At 55.7% G+C, this 26789-nt stretch overlaps 1 protein-coding gene across 1 annotated transcript; it reads left to right on the top strand.

The window, feature by feature from the left end:
• The first annotated feature begins 161 nt into the window (after positions 1–161).
• On the top strand, positions 162–12272 carry MPZ (myelin protein zero). Its single transcript, XM_075907223.1, is given in 6 exon segments — positions 162–334; positions 6244–6410; positions 6508–6721; positions 8330–8465; positions 9618–9678; positions 10287–12272. Coding segments are annotated over 6 exon segments (948 nt in total). The 5' UTR covers positions 162–267; the 3' UTR covers positions 10590–12272.
• The last annotated feature ends 14517 nt before the right edge of the window (positions 12273–26789 follow it).

The raw sequence follows: 26789 nt of genomic DNA on the forward strand, positions 1-26789 counted from the left end.
GGTGGCTGTGTGCCCGCGGCATGTTTACCACTCGCGCAAACACCAAACAAAATGCCCCTTTCAGTGTTGTTCCTCTCGCTCTCCCTTTCCCCCACTGCCCCGGATGCCAGGCTCCCATTGGCCCGGCCGTTTGGCAGACCCTGCCTCGCCGAAGCACGGGCTGTTCTTAAGCCCCAGGGCCGCTCGCCAGCCATCCTTCGGCGAGGAACTCTCCGCCCCACCGCTGGCTCGCCCATGCCTCTAGGAGTCGTACCGTAACTGGAAGCCATGTGGTCCCAGGGCGCTTCGGGGAGCGGGAGCCTCCTGCTGGTTGCTGCCCTGTTCTCTGCACTGGGTAAGAGGCTTCTCCTGGGGTGTGGGAGGGGGGGCAGCACATAGTGGGAGCAGGGCCGTGAAGTGTGCATCCTGGGGGGCTGGGAGAGGGAGGCAGAGGAGGAGATGCTGCTCCACCTGCAGCGTCCCAGGGCCAGGCGCTCTGCTGCAGGAGAGCTGAGTTTGCTCTGCCAGACTGGCAGTGGCTGCCCCTGCCCCCTCCCCAGGCAGGTTCCTGCTGCTCCATGAGCATGTTTCCCCGGCACTTTCTGTCAACGTTTTCCCCAGGCCACAGGAATGGAGCCCGGGGGCATGAAGCTCTGGGCCTCTCCTCCGCGGTGCCGGGGACCCGGCCGCCCTGGAAGGAAGGTGCAGGCGGGGGAGCTGGAGAGAGGGGGTGATGCTAGTGGGGAAGGTCTGGCTGGGCAGAGACATTTTGCAGGTCTCTGGTGTCACAGGAGCCAGAGTTAGGGCTGGGCAGGACGATGTCAGGGATTGTTTGAAGCCCTAGGGCTGTGCCTCTGTGCTTGAGCTGCCTCGGACCCGCGGGCGCGTAGGGTTCCCTTCCATCTGGAGAGCCCTGCAGTCCTTGGGCACAGACAGGAGGGAAGGATCCTGCGCCGCCCCCGGGAAATGTCTCTCCCATCCCCAGCTGGGGGCTGGGGCAAGAACCCAGCTCTGGCTGGGGTATCAGCGCCCACTGGCATGGGTGGATCCTGTGGTGCGTTTCATGCCATGCGATCCCGGGGGAGAGAGCCCTTGACTCCTGGCCCTGCATTTCCCACCAACCTCCCTCTCACCCTACGGGGCAGAGACAGGATCCAGCTACTCAGAGCGTTGGCTGCTGTGGGCAGCTACTTCCCTGGCCTTCTCCTAGAGCCCCCGGGCTGGGGCTGGGTGGAGCTGTTGTCCCATCCAGGCATGTTTCTCTTCATTGGAAGCCGGTAGCAGATGCCGTGTCTCTCTGGGGGGATGACACATCCCGGCTGTAACACGCTCTTAGGACCGGGCTGGCAAAGGCATTTAGGTGCCTAGTGGGAGCTTTAAAAATCACAGGAGTCTCCTAAATCCCTTTAACAATCTGGCTGTAGCCTCAGTGGTGACATAGCCCAGAATTAGCCTGTAGTTATCAGAGCGTAGGAGCTGCTGCTGTCTCTTCTGCCATATCAGGTCAGGTCATTGGTGCACCTAGCCCAGGGGTGAGCAAATACCATCCCGCAGGCTGGATCCTGTCCACCAGGATTAGCCCCTCATGGCCCCCCACAGCCCGGATGCACCGTCTCAGGTACAGGGGCTTGCAACTCCCGTTGGCCGCTGATCGCTCTTCCCGCCCAATGGGAGCTGTGATCGCCTGTACCTGCAGAGGTAAATGTAGCATCAGCAGCCCACCAGGGACTAAACCTGGTGAACTGCCACCGTTCTATTACCCACTCCTGCCTCCTGCTGTATGGCTGCAGCTCCTTAGTTTCGTCGGATATTACAAGTAATACACGAATCTACAGCCAGTGCTTCCGCTGGGAATCGAGAAAGCTCTAAAATGTTCCTGGGGGGAGCCAGGTTTCTATCTGCTATGGAACCAGAGCCTGGGTCCAGCTAGCCCTTGATCCAGCTGCTGCCCGAATCCAACCACTGATTCATCCACACACATAGCTCACTTCCGGCAGGAGCCCAGTGCTGGATGCTTTAAAGCTGGAACAGCCCATAATGTCCTGGGCCCTTTGGGCCGTCCTGCACACGGTGAACGGAAGACTCCTTCCTGACCCCAGAGTGATCAGCCACACCCTGGAGCATGACGTTTGCTCTCTGATTAGCCCAATGGCCCATCAGCCCTAGTCACGGCAGTGCCTGGTGAGGTTCTAGCAGCAGAGCACGTCTTGCTAGCCAGTTCATGGAGCAGTGAGTTCCACAGATCAATTTCAGACCCTATGACCTCATTTCTTTCACCATCATTAGCTGCACAGGTCCCATCTTCCTTTCAGCAGGGTGAGGAGAGGACAAGGAAGAGGCAGGGGCCTGGCTCAGAGAATGCCCCAGAGGGCAGAGCCATAGTGCTCTTCTGCCAGTCCCCCACTAGCTGCCTACCATGTCCCGGAGCGGCAAGAGGCAGCTCCTCAGGACACACCCACCGCCAATTCCTGCCTTTACCCCAGCGCAGGGTTTGCCTTTGGGTTCCTTCCTGGGGCCAGGTGGGGATGTTTGGTTCTGTCTCTAAAGGCAGCACCAGGCTACAGCCCAGGGGCCAGGGTGAGAGCCGGGCAGGACACCATCAGCCTCAGTGGTTCCTTGCCGCCAAGTTCCTCCCCCAGCCTAGGCTCCACGGCTGTCGTCCTCAAGGCCCTTTATCTCAGCCGGCAGCCTGGCTCCCACGTGAACAAACCTGTGCTCCTCACTCTCCCACCGGTGCACGCCTGGGCAGTCAGTCGTGTAGGCGAGGGACTTCCCCAAATTTCCCCAGGGAGGGCTGGGGCAGGGGCACAGCATAGCATCGGGGTGGGAAGGGCGGGGCTTGGCTCCAGGGTGGGCCTCGGATAGAAGGGGCGGGGTTAGGACTTGCCTTCCCCAGTTGACCTTCACTTGTGCCCATGGGCTGTGTGCAGATGGGGAGACCCATGAGGGAGGATTCCCATCCCCCCTCCCTCACTTTCCTCCTGTCCCAAGGGCTCAGTGCTGGCCTCACAGTGGTGCCAGGAGCTCCCAGCCATTCTGGCCAGGACTGTTCAGCGCAAGGCCCTGCAGAGCAGAAGAGAGCTTGCCCGTGTCCAGCGTCTGGATCGGAGAATAACGGGCTTGATCCCCAGCGGGTGTGAGTTACTCTGTGGGCTGGCACTGGGCTCAGTTACCCCTGCTGAGAGTCCTTGGGTGCTAAGTCACCATCGTGCTGCCGTTTGCACCAGTGCCACCATGCTGGTGTGACAGCAGTTACAGCAGCTTGCACTGGTGAAAATATCCAGCCAATGGGTAGAGGAGGCAGCTGCCCCCAAGACTCCCAGATTCCATTCCTGGCTTTGCTTCTGATTTATTGTCGACTTTGGCATGCACCCATCACAGCCTCCTGGCCCAGGTGACACTGTCCCTTGGAGCAGGGAGTGGGCACTGAAAAGCACAGCCCAGGAATGGCACAGGTCAGGGAGGACACCCCCCCCCCTCCCGACACCAGCATTCAGCTGCACATAAACCCTGCAGTCTAGCCCATAGCTGGGCCAGCAGCACCAGGTGCACCTGGGAGAAACACGCCTGCCCTGCTGCACAGGGCACTAGTGCATCCAGGCAGAGCATGCCTGTTGTGCTGCACAGGACACTAGTGCACCCAGGCAGAGCATGCCTGTCGTGCTGCACAGGACACTAGTGCATCCAGGCAGAGCATGCCTGTCGTGCTGCACAGGACACTAGTGCACCCAGGCAGAGCATGCCTGTCGTGCTGCACAGGGCACTAGTGCACCCAGGCAGAGCATGCCTGTCGTGCTGCACAGGACACTAGTGCATCCAGGCAGAGCATGCCTGTCGTGCTGCACAGGACACTAGTGCACCCAGGCAGAGCATGCCTGTCGTGCTGCACAGGACACTAGTGCACCCAGGCAGAGCATGCCTGTCGTGCTGCACAGGACACTAGTGCATCCAGGCAGAGCATGCCTGTCGTGCTGCACAGGACACTAGTGCACCCAGGCAGAGCATGCCTGTTGTGCTGCACAGGGCACTAGTGCACCCAGGCAGAGCATGCCTGTCGTGCTGCACAGGACACTAGTGCACCCAGGCAGAGCATGCCTGTCGTGCTGCACAGGACACTAGTGCATCCAGGCAGAGCATGCCTGTCGTGCTGCACAGGACACTAGTGCACCCAGGCAGAGCATGCCTGTTGTGCTGCACAGGGCACTAGTGCACCCAGGCAGAGCATGCCTGTCGTGCTGCACAGGACACTAGTGCACCCAAGCAGAGCACGCCTGTCATGCTGCACGGGGTACTAGTGCACCCAAGCAGAGCACACCATTTTGCAGCCTAGACCAAGGCAGGGATTTGCATCAGATAAGACACTTTCAGGCTGGCCTCAGCCATCTGGGCTCCGAGCTGCACTGGGTGCGTCTCGGGGAAGGCCTCTTCACATCCCAGTCACTAATGTATTTCTCCTCACAGCCCCCTGAGAGGTAGGGTGGGGCTCACGTCCCTAAAGCCAGGAGAGGGTGGGGTATGCCCCCTGAAGCTAAGTGACGGGCCCATGGTTATGCAGGGAGCCTGTGTCAGGGAAGCGAATCAAAGGCAGGTTTCCTGTAGTAGTGCCCTGCGCATAGGGCCACCCTTCCACCCCACCCAGTCCCTTGGGGAGGGAAGGGAGATGTAAGTTTGGTGCTCCCCCATGCACAGGGGGATTTCCCCACAGCCCTGACCTATTTGGCTGGTGTAAGCAGGGGTGGGGGGAGCAGGGTCTGACCCAGGCTTAGAGTGGTGGAGGGGAACCCCTCCTTTATCCCTGGTGATGTGAGGGTGGCTGCAGAGTCTGTGTTCCTGGAGCCTAGCCCAGCCCTCCACCTCAGACACCCAGAGCTATAGCAGCACCTCTCTGCCCACAGCCAGCCCCAGGGGCCCAGCCTGGCTCCCGGACCCTGTCGCCCATGGCAGTGTCCTCGGAGCAATTGTGTGCCCTTTGGTTTCACAGGGTCTTTCCTGCCTCGGCCTTGGCCCATTGAGTGCCACAGCCCCTGCCTGGCTGTGCCCAGGTGCCACCTCACACCGGCTCCATCGGACGGGGGCTGCGGGCCGTGGGGAACAAGGCTGAGTGCGGGCTGGGCCCAGCCCAGGGAGAGGCAGGGCGAGTGCGTCACACTGGGGTGGAGGTCAAGGCAGGTCCTGGGGGGAGCCAAAGCTAAGACCAGTGACAAAGGGCACTTGGCATCTGCAGTGCCGAGAGTTGGAGCCTAGCCAGCCCACGTCTGTGAACCTCGGCTCCTTTGCTAGCCAGGACGACCCTCAACCCAGGCGACGGCAGGGCCTGAGCCTCCAGCCAGTGGCTCTGACAGTCCCTGCCCCACCCTCATCGCTCACGGGGAAGTGGGGGGGTGTTTGCTGCCATCAGGAATGCCAGCCCGGGGGTGGGCTGAAGGCCTGGGCAAGCGCTCCTCAGGAGCATAATGCCCCCTTTGACTGAGCTGCTGGCTCATCCTCACCCAAGTGGCTCCAGCAGGCCCAGCAATGTTCTGGCCCCCAACTCGGAGCCCGCCAGAACCCCTCCAGCAGAGCGGGGCTGGGCGGCGGGGAGGGGCCCAGAACAAAGCCATTCACAGCGGGGACAATGGGCCAGTGTCAGGGCCCAGCCCTTGTGTTTTCTCCGAAATGGAACAAAGGGGCCTTTGCCCCCAGCCGGCGGCATAGGCCTGGGGCTCGGGCATATTTCCAGCACCAAGGGGGGCATGCAGACTCTTGAGGGAGCCGTGTGCCTACTGCCCAGGGAGTCCGGGCTGGCTGCACCCATCCAGAGAAGTCAGAGTGATCGCGCTGCCTAGGGGCGCCTGCCAACGCCCCCAGCTGGCACTGCAGATGGAAACCCCTTTAGGTTCTCCGTGCTCAGTGCAGCACCAGACAGGCCCGGGGGGTGGATGCCCTTGTGGGTAATGCTCCAGCCTGGCTCCAGGCAGTCTAGGCTCTGGATGCAGCTCTGCCATTACCTGGCACTACCGGGCAAGCCACTGCACTGACTGTGTGAAGCAAAAAACCCAAGCCCCCAGCTGGGGTCAGCGCTTCACTAGGCTGGGAGGGAGAGAGAATTGTCCTTACTAGATAGGAGTCTCCACTGCCGGGCTTTTTTCCCCTTCCCCTCCCATGAAGATGTGGGCAGGGTGCCTAGGGGCCTCGCATGCCACGCAGAGGTGTGTGGAGCTGGCTCTGAACAGCTTCTGAGGCGGTACCGGGGTGGAATAACTCTCCAGCTTCCTCTCCCTGCAGTGCTGTCTCCAACCCTGGCCATCCACGTTTACACACACCGGGAGGTCCATGGCACGGTGGGATCCCAGGTCACCCTCTCCTGCAGCTTCTGGTCCAGCGAGTGGATCTCCGAAGAAGTCTCCATCACGTGGCTGTTCCAGCCAGAAACCGGCAAGGACACCACCTCAGTAAGCGGCCGTCAGCGGAGGCAGGGCCCCTCTGCCCTTCTGTCCCGTCCCCTAGGCTTGGCTCGCACCCTCATGGCGGTCTCGTCTCTCTCCTCAGATATTCCACTTTGTGAAGGGGCAGCCCTACGTCGATGAAGTGGGCACCTTCAAGAATCGCATGGAGTGGGTGGGGGACCCCCACCGCAAGGACGGCTCCATCGTCATCCACAACCTGGAGCACACCGACAACGGCACCTTCACCTGCGACGTCAAGAACCCGCCCGACATTGCTGGCAAGTCGTCTCAGGTCACCCTCTACGTCTTCGAGAAAGGTACGGCGGGGACGGGCTGGGCCCATCGTCCTGCCCCACTGAGATGTGGGAGCCTGCTGACTTCCAGTCACACCATCCACACCCTCCTCGCCTGCCCCTCGTTATGTGGGGTGCCCAGTGCCCACCCCCAGTCAGACCCACACCTGATCCAGCCATCAGACCCACATGTGGATCCATACATGGCCCTGTCCTGCCCCGAGACATGAACCCACCCTGGGCCTCAGACCCATACATGGCGCTGTCCTGCCCCGAGACATCAACCCACCCTGGGCCTCAGACCCATACATGGCCCTGTCCTGCCCCAAGACATGAACCCACCCTGGGCCTCAGACCCATACATGGCTCTGTCCTGCCCCGAGACATCAACCCACCCTGGGCCTCAGACCCATACATGGCCCTGTCCTGCCCCAAGACATGAACCCACCCTGGGCCTCAGACCCATACATGGCTCTGTCCTGCCCCGAGACATCAACCCACCCTGGGCCTCAGACCCATACATGGCTCTGTCCTGCCCCGAGACATGAACCCACCCTGGGCCTCAGACCCATACATGGCGCTGTCCTGCCCCGAGACATCAACCCACCCTGGGCCTCAGACCCATACATGGCGCTGTCCTGCCCCAAGACATGAACCCACCCTGGGCCTCAGACCCATACATGGCGCTGTCCTGCCCCAAGACATGAACCCACCCTGGGCCTCAGACCCATACATGGCCCTGTCCTGCCCCGAGACATGAACCCACCCTGGGCCTCAGACCCATACATGGCTCTGTCCTGCCCCGAGACATCAACCCACCCTGGGCCTCAGACCCATACATGGCGCTGTCCTGCCCCGAGACATGAACCCACCCTGGGTCATAATGTCATGGTGATGGGCTTGGGGTCGGGCCCTACCAATGTGGGGGGATGGGAATGGTAGGCTGTGGCAGAAGAATGGAAATTCTGGAACATGAATTCTCGTGTTTAGCCCGTGCCAAGAATGGCCACAGGCCGCGCCCCAATTCCTCACCCCACCGCCAGCACTGCGGTTGCCTCAACACACCCTGGCAAGGAGTCCTGTGGCCACTGGCCAATGCCAGTACCTGCTTGTCCACCGCCACCACTAGGGGCAACACTGAGACCCCCCCACATCACTCACCTGACACAGCCGTGACATGGGAACGCCCCCTCCCCCAAGCATTAAAATGTGGGGCTGAACTGGAGCTGTCTGACTTCCCCAGCTCTGAGTGTGAGCAGTGTTCGAATCCCAGTGTACACGTTCCAATCCCAGCTGTGGCACTGGCCTTGGGCACGCCCCCACCCCTTCTCCGTGCCTCAGTTTCCCCTCCCATCCATTGTCCATTCCGACTGCGAGTTGCCTGGAGGAGCCACCCACTCTGGCTGTGTGTCCATGCAGCAACCAACATGGGCCTGGTCTCAGTTGGGTCATGCAGTGCTGTTGTAATACAGATGAGAAATGCTACTAAAGAACCCACCAAGCCCTTATGGGTTTCACAGTTTTTAAGGCCCGAGGGCACTATCTGGAGGCTGAGCCCAAGTGGGGCTTGTCCATGGTTTGCGACAGAGTCCTAGGGCATACGCCTGGGTAACAGGGCCCTCTCCTCCTCAGTGCCCACCCAGTACGGTGTGGTCTTGGGGTCCATCATCGGAGGCGTGCTGGGACTGGTCATCCTCGTGGTGGTGCTAGCCTATCTCATCAGGTATTGCTGGCTAAGGAGGCAGGCAACGCTTCAGAGACAACTCAGGTAGGGCTGGCTCCAAGGGTGTGGGGGGGAGGGCATCGGGCTGGGGGTGGGTGCAGAGATCCCTGTGCTGGGACGGGGTGGGGCTAGGGTGGAGAAGGACCGTGGTGAGAGAAGCATGTCGGGCTGGCATCCCTGAGGGACAGGGAGACGGCTCAGATAGATGGTTGGCTCCCCAGCACCTGCTACCTGGAGATGAGTAATGGCGGGGCAGGCCAGTGGATGGATCAGGACCAGTGTTCCCTGTAAGCTGAGAGCTTGGCTGACTGCCCAGGAGAGATTCAAATGCTGCCTCGCTGATTAGCAGAGCACCCACAGCAGGCAGCAAGTGTTTATATTGGTGGTGCACTTCTGCACATGCCTGGGTGCTCATGACAAAATTTATTCCACATATAGATGGGGAAAAAATAGAGGAAACATTGGTCAGGACAATGCTCATTCTGCTGTTTGCACTGGCTCCGGCTGCCCTCTGCCCGTACCGCTCTTGCAGAAAAGGGGGTTTTTGCAGAAAAAGAAAACGTCCACACTGCTTGTTTTTGCGCAAAAACACCTAGTACAAAAACGGATCAGCAGAAAATATGCAAATGAGATCCCGACTCATGCAAATGAGTCCCTCATTAGCATATTTTTTGCAGAGAAAACTCGTAGTGTAGACATAGCCCTAATGGGTAAGAAAATCTGCCTCTTAGCAAGACTCTCAAGGAGCACAACCTATTTAGCTTAACAAAGAGAAGCTGAAGGGGTGATTTGATCACGGTCCATACACACGGTCCACGGTGTACCTACATGGGGGGACACATATTTAATAACAGGCCCTTCACTCTAGCAAAGGTCGAACACGGTCTTATGGCTGGAAGTTGAAGCTAGACAGTCAGACTAGAAACAAGGTGCAATTTTTTTACATTGAGGGTAATTAACCCTTGGAAGAACTTAGCAAAGGCTGGGGGGGGGGGAGGGGTTCTCCATCACTAGGCATTTTAAAACCAAGACTGGATGTTTTTCTAAAAGCTCTGCTCTGGGCAGGGATTAATGCGGAGAAGCCATGTGGTCTGTGTTCTCACGGGGGTCAGACTAGATGGCCACAATGGGTCCCCCAGGGCTTGGCCTGTTAGGTGTTTTACAGGCAGAGCTGACCAATTTCTGTTCTAATTTTAGTGCTATGGAGAAAGGCAAACTGCAGCGGTCAGCCAAGGATTCGTCAAAACGAGGCCGCCAGGTGAGAGCATGACCACAGTGCGATGGGGGGAGGGACACTCCTAGGCCAGCACTAACGGAGCCATTGTCAGCTCTCAAGGGGATAAAACACCTAGGTCCCCCTTTGCAGTTGGGGAGGAACAGGGGGGTGCACTTGGGCAGTAGGAAACAGGACTAGAACCCAGGTATCCCAGCCCCAGCATCACACTCCAGCCCCACAAGTGAGGGGGGAGGCAACTAAACCAATGGGAGCATGCCTTGGAAAGGAGAGCAGGAAGTAACCTGTTCTCCCTCATGTCAGTGGTAAATCTCCCCCCGCCTCCTGTGGGACCCACAGAAAGGTCCCAAGTTAGGACTTGGCCCTGTGAGTTGCCCGTAGGTGCCTGAGACCTGTGGCAATCGAGGGCTCACCGTGCCCTGTGGGGTCAGGGCCCGAGTGCCAGCAGAGCTGGTAGGAGGGTTTACAGACCTGGGAAATGGGCCAGTACCCTAAGGCCCGGCTCACTGCCCTGAGCCAACTCTGGCATCGCTCGCTGCTGGCATCTCCCCACACACTCAAAGGTGACCCATCAGCCATGGCCTCTCTGCCCCGCTGTGGATGCCTCCTCACCACTGTCCTTCCCTCCACAGCCCCCCGTCCTGTACGCCATGCTGGACCATAGCCGGAGCACCAAGTCAGCCAGCGAGAAGAAATCCAAGGGCCTCCTGGGCGAGTCCCGCAAAGACAAGAAATAGCGGTTAGCAGGCAGGGAAGGTACCCCCAAGGCGGGCGCCGAGTCCCCCCGCAGTTCAAAGGTCGTCATGACCATCGAGATGGAACTGAGGGGGGACGAGGCTGAGGCCGCAGGCCTCAAACCTGCCGTCAAGTCCCCCAGCAAGAACAGCCTCAAAAACGCCCTGATGAACATCATCAAGATGGACTCAGAAAAGTGATGGATACCCCCAAAACTGAGGACTGGGGTGTCCTGCCCCGCCCCCTCAACTCCTTGAGGGAGGGGGCCAGGATGCCTGCCCCACTGTCCCCTCCTCCTGGCTTCACCTCTCCACGCTACCCCATGGAGAGTCGGCTCTCTGGCCCGTCCCGTGGAGAGTCTGCCCTCTGGTTAGGCTGAGGGGCAGGGCTAGGCCATGGCCTGCCAGTCCAGGCTTCCTTTCTCTTGGTTCGGCTGCACTATGAACCCCAGTGCAGGGCAGCTGCATGTAGGGGCTCTGGGGAGACTAGAGGCAAATTGGGAGGGGGGGATTAGCCCCTCCCGGCATTGTAGGGGAGACGCTGCCAGGCGGCATCACGCGTCCCTTATGCTGCTAGCGTGAGGCCAGCGCCAGCCCCCTCAGCAGGTGTCTGGCTGGCGAGAGCCACTCACCACGGCAGGATGGAGCTGCCAGGTTGTACCTGCCTGGAACTGTGCGGGTGGGTCTGCATGTACCACACGTGGCCCCAGGGGCCGGCCAGCTGACACAAAGGCCTGGACAGAGCAGAGGAGACAGCCCTAGGGGAGAAGGATGACGCCAGTGAGGCATCTCTCACCCTGGCCCCGACTCCCCCGGGGCCTGCCCCTGCCCGCAGGCTAGGGGACCCTACAAGGATTTGGGTGTGGTCCTTGGACAGGGTCCCCACAGAAACGGCCGCCCCGTGCCCTGGCCTGAGAGACCAGACTCCCAGCAGCCGCTGAGCCTGACGAGACACAGAAGCCATGAGGACGGGACAGCAGGGGCCTCTCACCCCTGCCCCGAAGCCCCTGCCTATGGTACCTTCCGCTGCGTGAAAGTCAGTTTAAAAAACTCTCCCCCGCCCGGCCCCCCGGGCACAGGTGTAATTTTTTTATTTGAAGATACAATCAGTGACTCTGGGACTCTGCAGGATGGTTTAACCCCGTGGGCCGGGGCAGCTAGGGGCACCAGCCAGCCTCACGCCAATACCTGCCTCTCCCACGCCCCAGCCCTGCCACGTCTTCCCCGTGGGCCCTGCCCCAGAGCCCCTGTGGGAGTTATACCATCCTGCAAACCCCTCCCCCTCCCAGCTCTAAGCCCTTGGTCAGGAGGGGTTTTCATCCTCCCGGAGGGATTTTACCTTTCATCCCTTCTTACCGTTTTCTCGTCTCTTCCTGTGACTGAGCACAAATGATGTCACACGGTGACCCCTGTCGCCCCCTCCAGCTCGCCTGCCCTGCCCCTCCCGCCCCCTGCCCCTGGGACCCCTTGCCAGCAGCCAAAGCCCCTTGGAGGAGGGGAGACTAGCTCAAGGCCAAGAGGTGCCACAACACTGAGGACCCCCTGCCAGGCCTCACCCTGCTGCTGGGCTCCCCATCTCTCGTGGCCTCCTCTCTCCCGCCCCCCAGCGGGCCGCCCCTTGCTAAGGACGAGCAGGGCTGGCCGCACCCTCGGGGCAGGCCGGCGGGTCGCTCTGTGTGGCTATCGCAGTGTCTGTGGCAGGCTGTGTGCTCACGCCATGCTGCTAACGTCCGTCCCTGAGGAGCTGTTCTAAACCACTAAATTGCAGCTGTGTGTGTCCAGTGAAGCGCGGTGTATTTTCTACATTCTGTACATTCCCCCGAGCCACAAAGACACCATTAAACCCTTAATAAAAACTGACATTTCTAGGAACAAACAAACAAACAGGCTGAGCTTGTTACTCCGCAGCCCCTGCCGTGGGTCGAGTGGGCAAAAGCCTTCCACATCGCCTCAGCTCAGCCCAGGCGGGGCCCCATGGAGAGGCGAGCAGGCCCCTCAGTCCGTGGCCTCTGGAAGGAGCCCTTTAGGGCCTGACGCCATGCTGGCAATCTTGCCTTTGACCCACCAGGAGCCAGTTATCCAGTTTTCAACCAAAACCGGGTGGGAAAGGGGAAGGAGGGGGCAGAGCGAGCAACAGGAGGGGGTGGAGTGAGCCAAACGGGGCCTAGGAGAAGAGGTAGGGCAAGGTGCAATGAAGTAGGGATTGTATTCTCTCTGTGCTCCGTTGCATTTGTTTCCTACTGTCCCGTGCTGGCTGTTCTGTAGTAACGTTGTGTGCGTGCCTCAGTTTCCCTGGGCACCCCCGAGGAGGATTGGAATTTTGGGTGTGACTCTCACTGAGGGGAGAATGCCCCAGGCTGCCCAGGCCAGCATGTTCACAAAGGCCCAGGCTCACTGTACTTGGGGGGGGGGTGCAAACATGACACATTTTGCCCAGGGGGGAGCCTAAGCAGCTGGCGGGGAGAGGCGGCTGTGGCTGTGCCAGGGAAGACAGATGGGGAAGGATCTGTCAGTGCTGGCTGCCTGTCCTGACCACTCCCTGGGGCCCAGGCAGCCAGGGACCCAAAACACTGCCGCACCTGATGCTCCCAGCCTTTCCATTTCCGGGAGGGACTCAGGGGTTACTTTGCGCCTGGGAAGAGCAGAGCCAGGCCCCTTTCACCCTCGGGAACTCTTCCCCTCCCCCCACCGACCTGCTTCCCCCCCTCAGACCTGCTCCCACGAGCTCCCCGTGCACAGGATGGGAGAGCAGCCTGAGGCGAAGCTTTTTCTCTGCAGGTTTGAGGGGTCTGATGGCAAGAAGGGGGCAGTTGACTTGCCCTGCCCGGCCCCATTGGCCCCACGGGGAACGGGACAGCCTACAAGAGCCACTGCAGCCCCTCGCTACCCTCTCACCCAATGCCCTCCTGCTGAGGGTCCCCATGACACATCCACCTAGTACTGAGGGGGGCAAGGCCAGTGGCCACTGGCCGAGTGCAGGAGTGTACAGGCACGCTGGGTCCCTTGGCTCCGGGCTGTGTGCGTTGGGCTCGTGGTGTCTCCCTTCCCTGCCCTGGGCCCGGCTGCTATCTTGATCTGGCAGCACGTTGCCCCTGGTGCACACAACAGCCCAGCGGGCAGGGCAGCAGCGAGTCGGGGGTCCCCGAGTGCCAGGCCGGACGGGACAGCTCAGTTCATCCTGGCAGAGCTCGGCTAAGCACAGGCCAGAGAGCCTCCCCCGGGACTCCTGCCTCCAGCCCCTGTGACCACTGGGCGTGGGTTCCTCTGAGCTGGCTGGCCTGTAAGCCCAGCGGGAGGGTTGTGTCAGGGAGAGGCCTGGAGACACCAAAGAATCCCTTTCTAAGCCTCCTGCCTCCTGGAGTTATTCCCACTGGTTCCGTGCCCACCCCCTAGAGCCCACCCCACCTCTGCTGCCACCCAAACAAGCCCCTGGGAGCCCAGGCCAGAGGGGCGAGGTTGGGCTCATTGGGGGCGAATTGCTCTGCCCCAGACACTACACGCCTCCAGTCACCCACACACTCTCTGTAGTATGTCTGGGTCCCATTCACCATGTTGCACCCCACAGTAAGGGAGTGGGGGCTAGTGGTTAGTGCAAAGGAACAGGAGCCAGGGCTCTGGGGTTAGCTTCTTGACACTGCCATTGATCCACCTGCGTAAGTCACATCTCCTCTACCTGCCTCAGTTTCTTCCTAGGGGCGCTGTGGGGCTTCACTTGGCGGTCTCTGGCTAAAGGTCATGGAGAAGGGCCATGGGTCGGAATGGACGGGGAAACTGAGGCTGCCTAATAGCCAGGAATAGAACCTGGAAGCCCTGGTGTTGGCTCAGAGGAACGAAGCACCCAGGTGGGTCTGCTTGCCCCTTTGTCCTGTGTGGGAGACATGCCCTGCTCTCCAGAGGGGCTAGGCACTGGTCCCCTTGGCACATGGGCTGCCCATGAGAGTATCTCACAGCGTCTGCTTCCAGCAGCACAAGGCACCCGGCAGCTGCTTTCACTGACTGATCCCTTGTGGCTGGCAGATCCTGAGGTTGGCGCGGAGGTTTGCAGAGCCAGGCTGCATGGCCCCTTCCCTTTGCATTTCACACATGACACTGCATGCCCTCCAGCCCAGCTCTTCCCCCAGGATATAGGCCCAGAGCTGGCTCTGGCTTGCCTGTGACAGCCACAAAGCCCTGCAAGGGAAGGATGAAAGGTGACCTGCTTTCTTTGGCTTCTTCGCCATGGATAAAAGATCTGAACAGCTGGGGCCCAGCTCCAATTAGCAATGCTTTGTGCATTTGCTTCCAAACTGACGGGGGAAGCTGAGAGCACCTGCACCCCCTGCTAGAAGGACCATTGTCAGCCACAAAAATTCTAGTTCTTCATATAAACAGGCAGCGGCAAAGCAGAGCCTGTAGTCTGCTCTAACTGGCAAGTCACATTGTCTTCCGGAGGTGGCAGCAGCAGCGTATTAGAATCCTGATTCCGAGTCTCCACCCCACCCTGCCTCTCTAACCATTATACCCTACTCCCCTCCCCTACACTGGGAACAGAACCACTTAAGCAGGGTGAGGCAGGACAGAGCTGCACTTGGCTGAGATGGAAGAGAAATATGCAGGCACCTTTCTAGGTCATTTCTGCTTCACCATCACCTTCACCTTATTTTTCCTGACTCACGGGGGCTCTCTGGTGGGGACGCTGGCTGGTTTAACTAGTGCTGGGGTCTTCCCCTCTGGTCTCTCTCTCTCTCTCTCTCTCTCCTCCTACTGCCTCCCGCTCTCTCTCTCTCTCTCAGCTCTCCTCTGCCTCCTGCCTCTCACTCGGGGGACCAAACGGTCGCATGCGCCACTTGCTCCCACACGGCGGCCCGGCTGAGCGGCCCAGAAGTCAGCCGAGCACCACAGCGGGAGGTGAAGGGGAGCAGGGCGGTGACGTACATGGCTAGGCCCCTCCCGCCGTCGGCTGACTTCTGCGCCGCTCAGCCGTGCTGCCGCGCGGGAGCAAGCAGCACAACCAGCCATTTGGGCCCCGTGCTCCCCCCTGCTGCATGGGGAGTGCGGACCCCACATGGCTGCTTGCGCTGCTTGCTCCTGCGCGGCGGCCTGGCTGAGTGGCGCAGGAGTCAGCCGAGTGCCACGGCGGGAGGCAACAGCACTGCCCAGAGGGAACAGCCAGCGTTTCAGAGTCTCAGACATTGGGCTACTATACATATGATTCCTCCCCCGTGCCTCCTGGGGCTCTAAATCGAGATAGCACGTCTACATTAGGGAAGCCTGCCTCGGACTAATTTTGAGGCTTCCCTGCAGTGTAGACATGCTATTTTGAAAATAGGTATTTCAGAATAACTATTCCTGAATAGCTTATTTTGAAATAAGTGTGCAGTGCAGACTTACCCAGAGTGAACAGGATGGGGCTTCAAAGATGGGGTGAGGTGGGGCAGGGCCTCAAAGAAGAGGTGGGGAAGGAGGTGGGTCAAGGGAATTAGGGTCTGAGGCAGATCCTGGGTTGATTTCAATTGAAAAAGTAATCTTGTGCTTAAAAAGTTGGAGCGCACTGCTGTAGGGGAACACTTGAACCTGCCTGGGCACTCATTAATGGAGTTACAAGTAGCCAATCTTTTATTTTAAGAGGGATAAGGGATCTTTCGGAAAAGGCTTTATTTTCCGAAAGATCCGCGTCTAGACTGGCGCTTTTTTCCGGCAAAGCTCCGAGCCAGGAAAAAAGTGGCATCCATTTTTATGCTAATGAAGCGGGGGGGATTTAAATCCCTGCTTCATTTGCAATTGCGATATGTCTAATTTGCATCCCTTTTACGAAAAAGGGATGCAGTCTAGACACAGCCTTTGGGTTCCTGTAATTTCCATCGCAGCTTCCAGCTCATCTGAAGAAATGGTCTTTGGCTAGGAAAGCTCATGATACTATATGTATATTTGTTAGTTTTTAAGGTTCCACAGGACTACTTGTTGCATAAACAGGTTCATTTAAAAAACTCAGCTGCAGGAATGGATAGTGTCTCAGCTTCAGAACTCAGCAGGCCGGGGCTGGTTAGGGGCTGGCTTAAGGTAGCAGGAAGCAATGCCAGGAACCCTTTGTTCCAGAGGTCAGTCCTAAACACAGGTCCTACCCACTGTGCTTATCCAAAGTACCTTGGCTTCACCTTGTCCAGAGTTCAGGGATATGAGATTTAAAACAAGTTAGCTTGTGGCAGAGAGTGCCAAAGGTTATCCTTGAGGCCAAAAGATTAGCAATCCTCAAGAAAGAATTGGATGTTATTATAACAGCTCCCTTGGGGAGATCTTCCAAGACTAAATCCATGGCCTCTGGATCTAAAGATAGGCGCCTGTATGGGTAAAGGATCAGCTTATATGCAGCAGCAGGCTTGAGGTTTTTTTTCATTTTCAGCAGAGATTCATCCTTTTGTCTTCCTATGAAGAATACAAGCGTGTCTTTCCCAAACTTACAGCACTTAAGTGTGTGGGCAAAGACTGAATTTCCTGGGACTCTTTGTCTAAAAGACTTACTCAGTTTATGAGCTAAATGTTATTTTAAACTAGTGCATTTACCTTAAAGAGGGGCTCAGAGCAGAGAGCCCGTGTGTGTGTGTATGTGTGTGTGTGTGTGTGTGTGTGTGTGTGTGCGCGCACAATCCAGCCAGAGTGAGTAATGCAGCAAACTCCACTTTCCTCTCCCTCCCTGAAGAAGGGGAACAACCAGCAATATCCCCATATGAATCTGGGGGGGGGGGAGCTTCAGCCCCCTCCTCATTCAGTAAAGAGCACCTATTGGGGGCTGGGCCCTTCCGCCCAAGGCTCCACTCCTTCTACCCCTTCCACCTGGGGCCCCACCCATTCTGGCGATGCAGAGTCAGGCATCCCCGCACCTTGCCCTGGGGCCCACAGTGGCTGTCCACCCCACTGGTCCCAGATGGAGGGGGTGTGGATCCCCAGCCAGCTCCTTTCACCTGCCTGGGGATTCTTTCTCTTTCTACATGGTTTTCTGAGAAGCAATCCCATTCCAGGCACATCCCATTTTGCTGGCACAACCAAACCCTGACCTTGGTTTAAATTATAAGAGGAAGCTGGAGCCCAAATATGGTGGTCCTAGCTCTTACCGTATATGAGGTTCTTGAACAAACAGACAGATAAACTCTCTCAACTATATAGAAGATGAGAGTGTCAAGAAAAAATAATGTCTGCAGGATCTTACTTTATTGTACCTCTTCTAGTAGTCCAAGAATGCTCTGTGCCCGTTGTACTTGCATGTAGTTAAAACCTATGGCAAACTAGCCATGAATGTACATGGACAAAATTAGATTGTAATTAAGCAACATTATTGATAATTCCACCCCCACCCCATCTTTTTTATTATATTCCCAGTTTTCCCTCATTCAGAACAGCTGCTTTTCCCCAAAAGATTTAATTACAGCATCAGACACCCAGCTCCCTGCTCAAGCAGTAGCACCGAACAGCTGCACATGTTGCTGAGGTGGTGATTTGTGCTTTGTCTTGCACCGTGGGGATTGCTGAGCAAAGCGTCGAATTTTTTTTTTTGGTGTGGTGGCCAATACGAAAAAAAAAAAATACAAAAATTGTTTCAAGTCATTCCAAAACTGAACCCTTTTGGTTTTGCTCCCTGAAATTAAAAGAAAAAAAGAAAATATAAAAAAGTAATTGTTTCAGGTTGAACAAAACATTCTGTTCCCCTAACAACTTTGCAGAGGGGGTCACTGAGTTTTCACATGCGTTTTTATGCATTTCTAAAATATTAATCTAGCTACATTTTGGACTTGGGCAAACTAGGTTTTTAATTAATTTATTTCCCCAATATATTAATTATTGGGATTTGTCCAAATTTGCAAACAGTCTCAGCCACCCTGACACTGCATTGTTGGCAAGTAAATTATTTGCCTGGAAAATGTCAGCTAGCTCTAAATCCAAGGGAGATCACGGCGAGTCTGGGGGGTGTTCCGTTATTTAGCAAGGCAGAAAGAAGGTACCACTGGAGGTATGCGGACAGTTGCTGTCAATGGGAATGTGCTGTGGGGGGCAACGGGGCTTGGCTAAGAGCAGGAGTTGACCCATAACCTGGCATTTCCTTGTCCTTAAGGTGTATGTTAGTGGGATCACAGTTAAACAATGAGAACCCCTAAAACAAAGCTTTTGTACGTGCACGTATCTAGGTAACAAGAACAGCCAATGACACAACAGTAACAGTCACTGCTGGGACACAGCCTCAGCCAAACTTGGATTCTAGGATATGGGATAATCCGCCCTGTGGTGGTTCACTCAATAATGGCCTCTGTGGAGTGGCTGCTCGCTGTCCAGAGACTGGATCCTAAACGCTGGGGCCGATGGTCTGAGCCAGTCTGGCAGCCTCCATCTCCCTATAAAGCAGCGGTTCTCACATTTTTTGGCCCACAGCCCAACCCGCTCAACGCGGACCTTTCCACGGACCACCAGCCAACCACCCATGATAAAAAAATGGGTGCAGAAGGGTGTAAGGGTGAGGGTCTGGCTAGGGAGTAGGGAGCAGGAGTGGGCTGGGCAGAGTGGGGTCTGGCCAGAAGGGAGGGTGCAAGAGCAGCATGGGGGTGTGTGTGGAGGCTGGGGGTAGGGGTCTGGGCATGCGGCGGATGGGGGGCACTTACCTGGCTCCACACTCCCTGCCTGCTCCCAGGCACCGCCCCCACTGCTCCCATTGGCCAAGATTCTGGCCAATGGGAACAGCAGGGAAATCCTCCAGACAAGAGGTTTCCTAGGCTGCCCTTTCCCCAGTGGGAAGCCAGTGCTGGTGCTCCAACTTCATGGGAGGGGCACAAGACTGGAGCGCCAGTGCAGGCTCTCTGATGCGGGGGCCAGGGCTGAGTCCTGAGCCTGGGACACACCTGCAAGACAGTCATGGACATCTAGTGCTCTGCAGACCACACTCTGGCTGTGTCTAGACTGGCATGATTTTGCGGAAATACTTTTAACAGAAAAGTTTTTCCGTTAAAAGTATTTACGCAAAAGCGCGTCTAGTTTGGCATGGATGCTTTTGCACAAAATGTGCTTTTGCGCAAAAGCATCTGTGGCCAGTCTAGACACGATTTTGCACAAGAAGGCCCCGATCGCCATTTTAGCCATCGAGGCTTTTTTGCACAAAACAGATCTTCCCTGTAAACACTGGCCCTGTTGCGCAAGTATTCTTGCATAAGAGGGCTTTTTTCCGAGAGGGAGCGTGAAAGTATTTGTGCAAGAAGCACTGATTTTGTACATTACAAAGTCAGTGCTCTTGCACAAATTCAAGCGGCCAGTGTAGACAGCTGGATCCTTCTTCAGCTGGATCTGTTCGGCCTAACAAACCCCTTCTCCCTTGCCATTGTTGGTGCAAGTGTTATCCTGACCAGAGAGGAGGTACATGCAAGTGTACCTCCCACAACCCTAAACCTACTGGCTGTGTCTAGACTGGCAAGTTTTTCCGCAAAATCATGGGATTTTGCGGAAAAACTTGCCAGCTGTCTACACTGGCTGCTTGAATTTTCAGAAAAGCACTGACAATCTCATGTAAAATCATCAGTGCTTTTCCGGAAAAACTATGCTGCTCCTGTTCCGGCAAAAGTCTTTTTCCGAAAGACTTTTGCACAAAAGGGGCCAGCGAAAATGGCGATCGGGGCTTTTTTGCGGAAAACCGCGTCTAGATTGGCCACGGACGCTTTTCCGCAAAGAGTGCTTTTTCAGGAAAGCATCCTGCCAATCTAGACGTGCTTTTCCGAAAATGCTTTTAACGGAAAACTTTTCCGATAAAAGCATTTTCGGAAAATCATGCCAGTGTAGACGTAGCCACTGTGTGTGGACCTGGCGTACCCGTCTGAATGATTCCTGCATTCTGCCACTCAGATGGGCAGCCCCAGGCAAAGTCAGAGGCAACCCTTAAGTAACCTGCTGTTGCAGGGCAAACTAAGATTATGTGTCTGCTGTCACTGAGCAGACTCTGGTCCCTTGACACTGGGTTTCCCGCCAAAAGCGTGGGAAAGACAGGAAAAGGAGGGAGAAGAAGGGCAACCAATATGGAGTCCAGATTGTTGTTAAGACTCTCAAAATGGCACCTGTGAATTTTAACCCTACAGGCCTGCCGGGTGCTGGTGAGTGTAACTGTGATCCTCCAGCTGTTATCTCAGTGCAAACACAGGCCTGACCTGAGGTAGGCAGCACTGGCTTCACATCTTCTGCAGCTGCACAAGGCTCTGTGCAAGCTCAAAGTGGGAAGGGCTTGTGCATTTGCCTCCCCTTCTCAGAGGGCAGGTTCGGCAGAGGATACAGGGGATTCATTTCAGAACTGTGTGGGACTCGTTGCCAGCGTTCCTTGTAAGCTGGGAAATTGGGCGGCCACCCTGGAGAGATTCAAATGCTGCCCAGCTGAATAGTAGAGAGCCCAGAGTGCCCACAGCCAGCAGCATGAGTTTCTATTGGTGGTGCACATCCTCATATGCCACAGTGCATACAACAAAATTTATTCCACACATGGGTGGAAAAATGAGAGGGAACACTGTTCATTACTGAGAAATATAAAAATATCCCAAGGAAAATACAGTAAAACTCCAATTGTCCAGGATCCCGCGGTCTGGCACTCCCAATAGTGCGGCACCAACTGGAACCCAGAAGTGCTCCAGTCAGCCACTCTCACAGCCAGGCTATTATGAGCTGATGCACGCACACGCCATTCCGCTCACATTCCCCAGAGCACACAGTGTCCAGCCTGCATGTGCTAGCAGCCAGCCGCTGAGCACAGGCAGCTGCTTCCGGACCCAGAAATAAGGTTGGGGGAGAAGAGAGACTGGGTTACAGCAGGGAGGGGTGGTGTTTGGCTCTGGGGGAGGGAAAGGGAGGGAGATTGGGTTGGGAGTATGCTCCCTTATAGTACCTCCTGGTACACTGGCATATCCGATAATCCGGCACCACCTAGATCCCAAAGGTGCCAGATTATCGGAAGTCTACTGTACAGAGAAAAAGCCTTTTACTCTCCAGAGCAGCATAGTGCTAACTTCAAGCCATCCTGCCTGCTGCAGGGTGAGGGTGGGGTTTGGAGGTAGGGTGTAAAAACTCACCCCTTTCCTGAAGCCGACCAGGTAAGGTCTATGACCCGAGCACGCATGTGTGTGAGACACAGACTCTGATCCTGCAAACACATTCAGCTTAATTGTGCATGAATAAGTGAGGCATCCCTCTGAAATCACTTGTCTTCGCTTCAGAGTTAACTCGAGTTCTCCCATGGGTGTTCCACGTAACCTGAGGCTTGTCCACACCCACAAACTCCACACGTAAGAGTGGTGCTTTTAGTCAAGCTGGATGGGCAGTTGGGGCTACGGGTGACAACTCACACAGGCACAAGCACAAGGACACAGGCTGGGTCCCTCGAGTGCTGCTCGTCCTCCAGCACCTTCCCACAATCCCCCGTGGGCCCAACAAGGACAGACAAGCTCATTCACTGGGACAGAACGTGCAGAGCAGCTCAACTCACTGCAGCACTAAGAACCAGGGACATGTCCCCAGGAGCCAGAGTGCCTCACACCAGCGGGTGCAACGCCAGCACAGACTCAGCAGCTGGAGAGTGACTGCCCAGGCAAAGTGGGGCTGCTCTCCCGCAAGCTGGGCTGACACAAGAGAGACCCGGCGCACTGGGTGCTCGAGTTAACTGGGCCCTGAATACAGACTCAGTGGCTATGTCTAGACTGGCATGATTTTCCGCAAATGCTTTTAACGGAAAAGTTTTTCCGTTAAAAGCATTTGCGGAAAAGAGCATCTAGATTGGCTCAGATGTTTTTGCACAAAAGCACTTTTTGCGGAAAAGCGTCCATGCCAATCTAGACGCAGTTTTGCAAAAGAAAGCCCCAATAGCCATTTGTGCGATCGGGGCTTTTTGTGTAAAACAATACCGCGTTGTCTACCCTGGCTCTCTCGTGCAAAAGCATTTGTGCAAGAGGGCTTTTGCCCGAATGGGAGCAGCATAGTATTTCCGCAAGAACACTGACAATCTTACATGAGATCGTCAGTGTTCTTGCGGAAATTCAAGTGGCCAGTATAGACAGCTGGCAAGTTTTTCCACAAAAGCAGCTGCTTTTGTGGAAAAACTAGCCAGTCTAGACGCAGCCACTAGTTTGTATCTGTGTGTACACGTGTCTCTCTAGGTCTCTGCATACACACCTGTGTGTTGGGAACCAAAATCTGCTTTAGCACACGGACCCCTCCTCCCACGGCTGGAGCCTCCCTTGCACCCCTACCCCTCGTTCTCCCCTGTGACTGGGGCTGAATCAGGAAGACCGCAAAGGACTCTTGTTTGTGCAAAACCAGAGCTATATCCCTAAAAGAATAAAAGTTTACACAGATGATCTGCACAGTGAGACTGGGGCAGCAGAAAGAGCCCCCCCACCTTTTTCCTCACACACACACAGACACACACACACACACACAGAGGACAATACCACTGACACAAATGGCTGATGTTGACTAGATCTGCCAGAGCTGCAACTTACACACAAACACACATACGCATGCCTGCCTGCCAACAGAAGTTTGTTAACTCCACTCAGCCGTTTACCAGCCGCTAGAAACAGCTGGGATATCCAGCCAAGCCACAGGATCTCTTATCAGCTCCCAGACACCAATCCCCCCTCAGCCTGTGGGTCTAGGCCTCTTCTTTTTCTTTCCACAGTTTACAATAGCCCTTTGCAGGGCTACTTTTCTCTGTGGTGCTTCTGGAAGGGAAATGTTCGTTGCATGGGCAGGATGGGCAAGCAGGATTCCTGGGCTCTATTCCCAGGTCTGCAAGCAACTCACCGTGCAACCTTGGGCAAGTCACTTCCCTGCTCTGTGCCTCAGTTTCCCTATCTATGGAACAGGAATAACAGTCTCCCCTTCCTGCTGGGAGTGGCAAGCTATGATCTGTCATTTATTGAATGAGAGGAAGGGACTTGGACCGTGTCAAGGGAGACGCCCCCTTGGCGGTCGAGAAGTCCACAGAATCAGGTTATTGTCCCCTTTTCCCGTGCACATAAGGCCCAAAGGCCTAGTTCAAAGTCACGAGCCCCTCTATTAGGGAATATACAGCTCAAGGTCTGTGTTCAAAACACATTTTCCCCTATCCAAGTATATATGGCCTCACTGGCCCAGTTCAAAAGTAAGCCTCCCAAAGGGCAAGCTAGGGAGTTGGGTTGCTGTGGGGTAGTGAGGTAGGGGGACCCAGGCCCTCTCGCTCCACCAGGTCCCAGCCCAGGGCCCTGTTGGCAGAGGCAGATTCCGCTGCCTGCTCGGCAGGGATGTGGCCAGAACACACTGAGTTCCTGGAGGACATTCCTCCACCCTGGGCTACTTCCTGCTGCTCCCAGTGCGCTGCTTTGTTCTCGGGGTGCTGCTCGGTGGGTCAGTCCCGGCTGGCCGGTCTCCAGAGCCCCCAGATGGGACTGTTCTGGAGCCTTCTCCTCCAGCGGTCAGCCCTGACTGAGTGGCTCCCTGGGCTTTTATTTCCTGGCTCCCCTGGGAGCATGCCCCCCAAGGCCCGTGTGGAGGTGGGGTGGCCAGCTGGGCCAGGACAACTCCCTGCTGTTCAGTGCAGAGCAGGTACACCCCATCACTGACTGCTCCAGGAGGAAGCCTCTAGAGCAGTTCTCCAAACATGTTAGGTTTGGAGCCGGCATCGGGAGCAAGGACAGCTCCTGGGAGAAGGGGGCACAGACAGGAATAAGGAGGCTGGGGCGGCAGCTGGGGGCAGGTCTAAAAAAAGGAGGTTTATGCAGTTTTTTAAAAAGGGGTTTTTCCCCAAAACAACCGTGCCCAGACTACTTTCACTTTCAAAAAACCCGCTTTTGAAAAAGCAATCGGAAGATAGGCAAATTAGCGCCAAATTTGCATATCTCCTTTCAAAAGGGACATACCTTTAGTCGCCTCTTTTCTAAACTGAAAAGTCCCAGTCTTTTTAATCTCTCTTCAGATGGGACCCGTTCCAAACCCCTCATCATTTTTGTTGCCCTTTTCTGAACCTTTTCCAATGTCTATATATCTTTTTTGAGAGGAGGTGACCACATCTGTACGCAGTACTCAAGATGTGGGCAATACCATGGTTTTATATAGAGGCAATAAGATATTTTCTCTAGCCCTTTTTTAATGACTCCTAACATTCTATTTGCTTTTTTCATTGCCACTGCACACTGAGTGGAACTCCTGTTTACTGTACAGATAGTAGGCATATAAAGAGGTAGCCTGCCCCCACCACAGCGTGGTGCAGTAGGCCCTGCCCAGCCAGGCTCACTGAACACAGGCAGCTCCAGCAGCCCCCGCCCACAGCACAATGCAGTAGGCCATGTTTAACAGGTTAATATTTTAAAGGGGATTTTACATCCCTGACATACGCACAGGGAAAACCCTGCAGGTCCAAGTGATGATGCCTGCATTTGCTTCCTTTCTTCCCTTCCATGGCTGCTTGACTTTCTAGCCATGGACTCTCCCTTGCTGGGCAGCTGATAAGAGAAGGGGCAGCTCAGAACTGCTGTTTTCTGCACATTCCTGGGTGTTATGTCTGGTGCTGGTGTCTATATAGTGCAGTATCTGCTTCCTCCTCAGGCATGAGAAGTAGGGAAGCAGAGGTTGCTGCAACACCCTCAGACTTTGCATCTAGCAACCTGGCTGCCAGCCCATGCCTGGGGTCCTGCTGCCACTTGAGGTCCTAGCTGCTGCTGTCTTTCTTCAAAGTCCAAATCCCTTTCTAGCCAACAACAGCCCCAAAGCCCAATCAGTTTCTCACATACAGAATGGGAAGCAACTGTTTAGGTGGGAGTATTGCAGCAAAGGATCTAGGAGTCATAGTGGACCACGAGCTAAATAAGAGTCAACAGTGTGATGCTGTTGCAAAAAAAGCAAACATGATTCTGGGATGTATTAACAAGAGTGTTGTGAGCAAGACACGAGAAGTCATTCTTCCGCTCTACTCTGTGTTGATTAGGCCTCAGTTGGAGTATTGTGTCCAGTTCTGGGCACCACATTTCAAGAAAGATTTGGAGAAAATCCAGAGAAGAGCAACAAAAATGATTAAAGGTCAGAAAATATGACCTGTGAGGGAAAACTGAAAGAACTGGGTTTCTTTATTTTAGAAAAAAGAAGACCGAGAGGGGATATGATAGTAGTCTTCAAGTACCTAAAAGGGTGTTACAAGGAGGAGGGAGAAAAACGGTTTGCCTTGACCTCTGAGGATAGGACAAGAAGCAACGGGCTTAAATTACAGCAGGGGAGGTTTAGGTTGGACATAAGGAAAAAGCTTCCTGTCAGGGTGGTTAAACACTTGAATAAATTACCTAGGGAACTTGTGGAATCTCCATCACTGGAGATATTTATGAGCAGGTTGGACAGACATCTATCAGAGATGGCTAGATGGTGCTTGGTCCTGCTGTGAGGGAAAGGGACTGCACTTGATGGTCTCTGACGTCCCTTCCAGTTCTCAGGTGCTATGTTCTATGACTCTATAGAAGCGCTCATCCAGCATTCCTGTGTGGGATACTTCTTTGTGACTTCTCTCTGCTTCTTTGGCCTATTGTGGTTCTCTCATGCTCTGAGTGGAGACAAGACATGTACACCTCCATGAAACTATATCCAGTTCAGCCCCTCCACCCACAAGCATGTACAGGTGTGACCAGTGGAAGCTGCTATTGTTTCAGCTACCTGCTTCTATAAAAGCTTCACTGTTCCTTGCAATCAAGGGCCTCTCTCTCATTCACCAGTTTCAAGCTTTTTAGCCCAACCTACAATTAGCACCTACACTAACAAAGTGCACCAGGGAGGAGCTGAAGCCAGCAAAGTTCAAGCTGCAAATAAGGTGCAAATAGTTAAGCTATTTTAGGGACCTCGGAGAGTCTCTGTCACCCTCAGTCTTTTAATCACAACTGGATTCTTTCTTTCTAGCTCAATGGCTCTCCAACTAGGGGTCAGATCCCAAAGTGGATTGTTGTGGTCCTATTGAATGAGGTCACCAGGGATGGTGTTAGACTGGCTGCAACCCAGAGCCAAACCCTATGGGCTTCAGCCCTGGGCGATGCCCCCCTCCTTCATACCCCAAACTCTCCGTGCTGTGCCCCCACTCTGCTCCTCTGTATCCCAAACTCTCTGTGCTGTGTCCCATTCTCCACCTCTGTACCCCCAAACTCTCCGGGCTGTGCCCCCACCCTGCATCTCTGTACCCCAAACTCTGTGCTGTGCCCTCTCCTCCATACCCCAAACTCTGTGCTGCGCCCCATTCTCCATCTCTGTACCCCCAAACTCTGTGCTGTACCCTCACTCTACTCCTCTGTACCTCAAACTCTCCGTGCTGTGCCCCCCTCCTCCGTACCCCCAAACTCTCCCCTCACTCCGTGCTGTTTCCCCACCCGCGGGCACCCTAGAGGCCCCGCCCCAGCTGGCCGCCGG

The sequence above is a fragment of the Pelodiscus sinensis genome, chromosome 24, assembly GCF_049634645.1.
Source record: "Pelodiscus sinensis isolate JC-2024 chromosome 24, ASM4963464v1, whole genome shotgun sequence".
In the NCBI taxonomy this organism is placed as follows: domain Eukaryota; kingdom Metazoa; phylum Chordata; order Testudines; family Trionychidae; genus Pelodiscus; species Pelodiscus sinensis.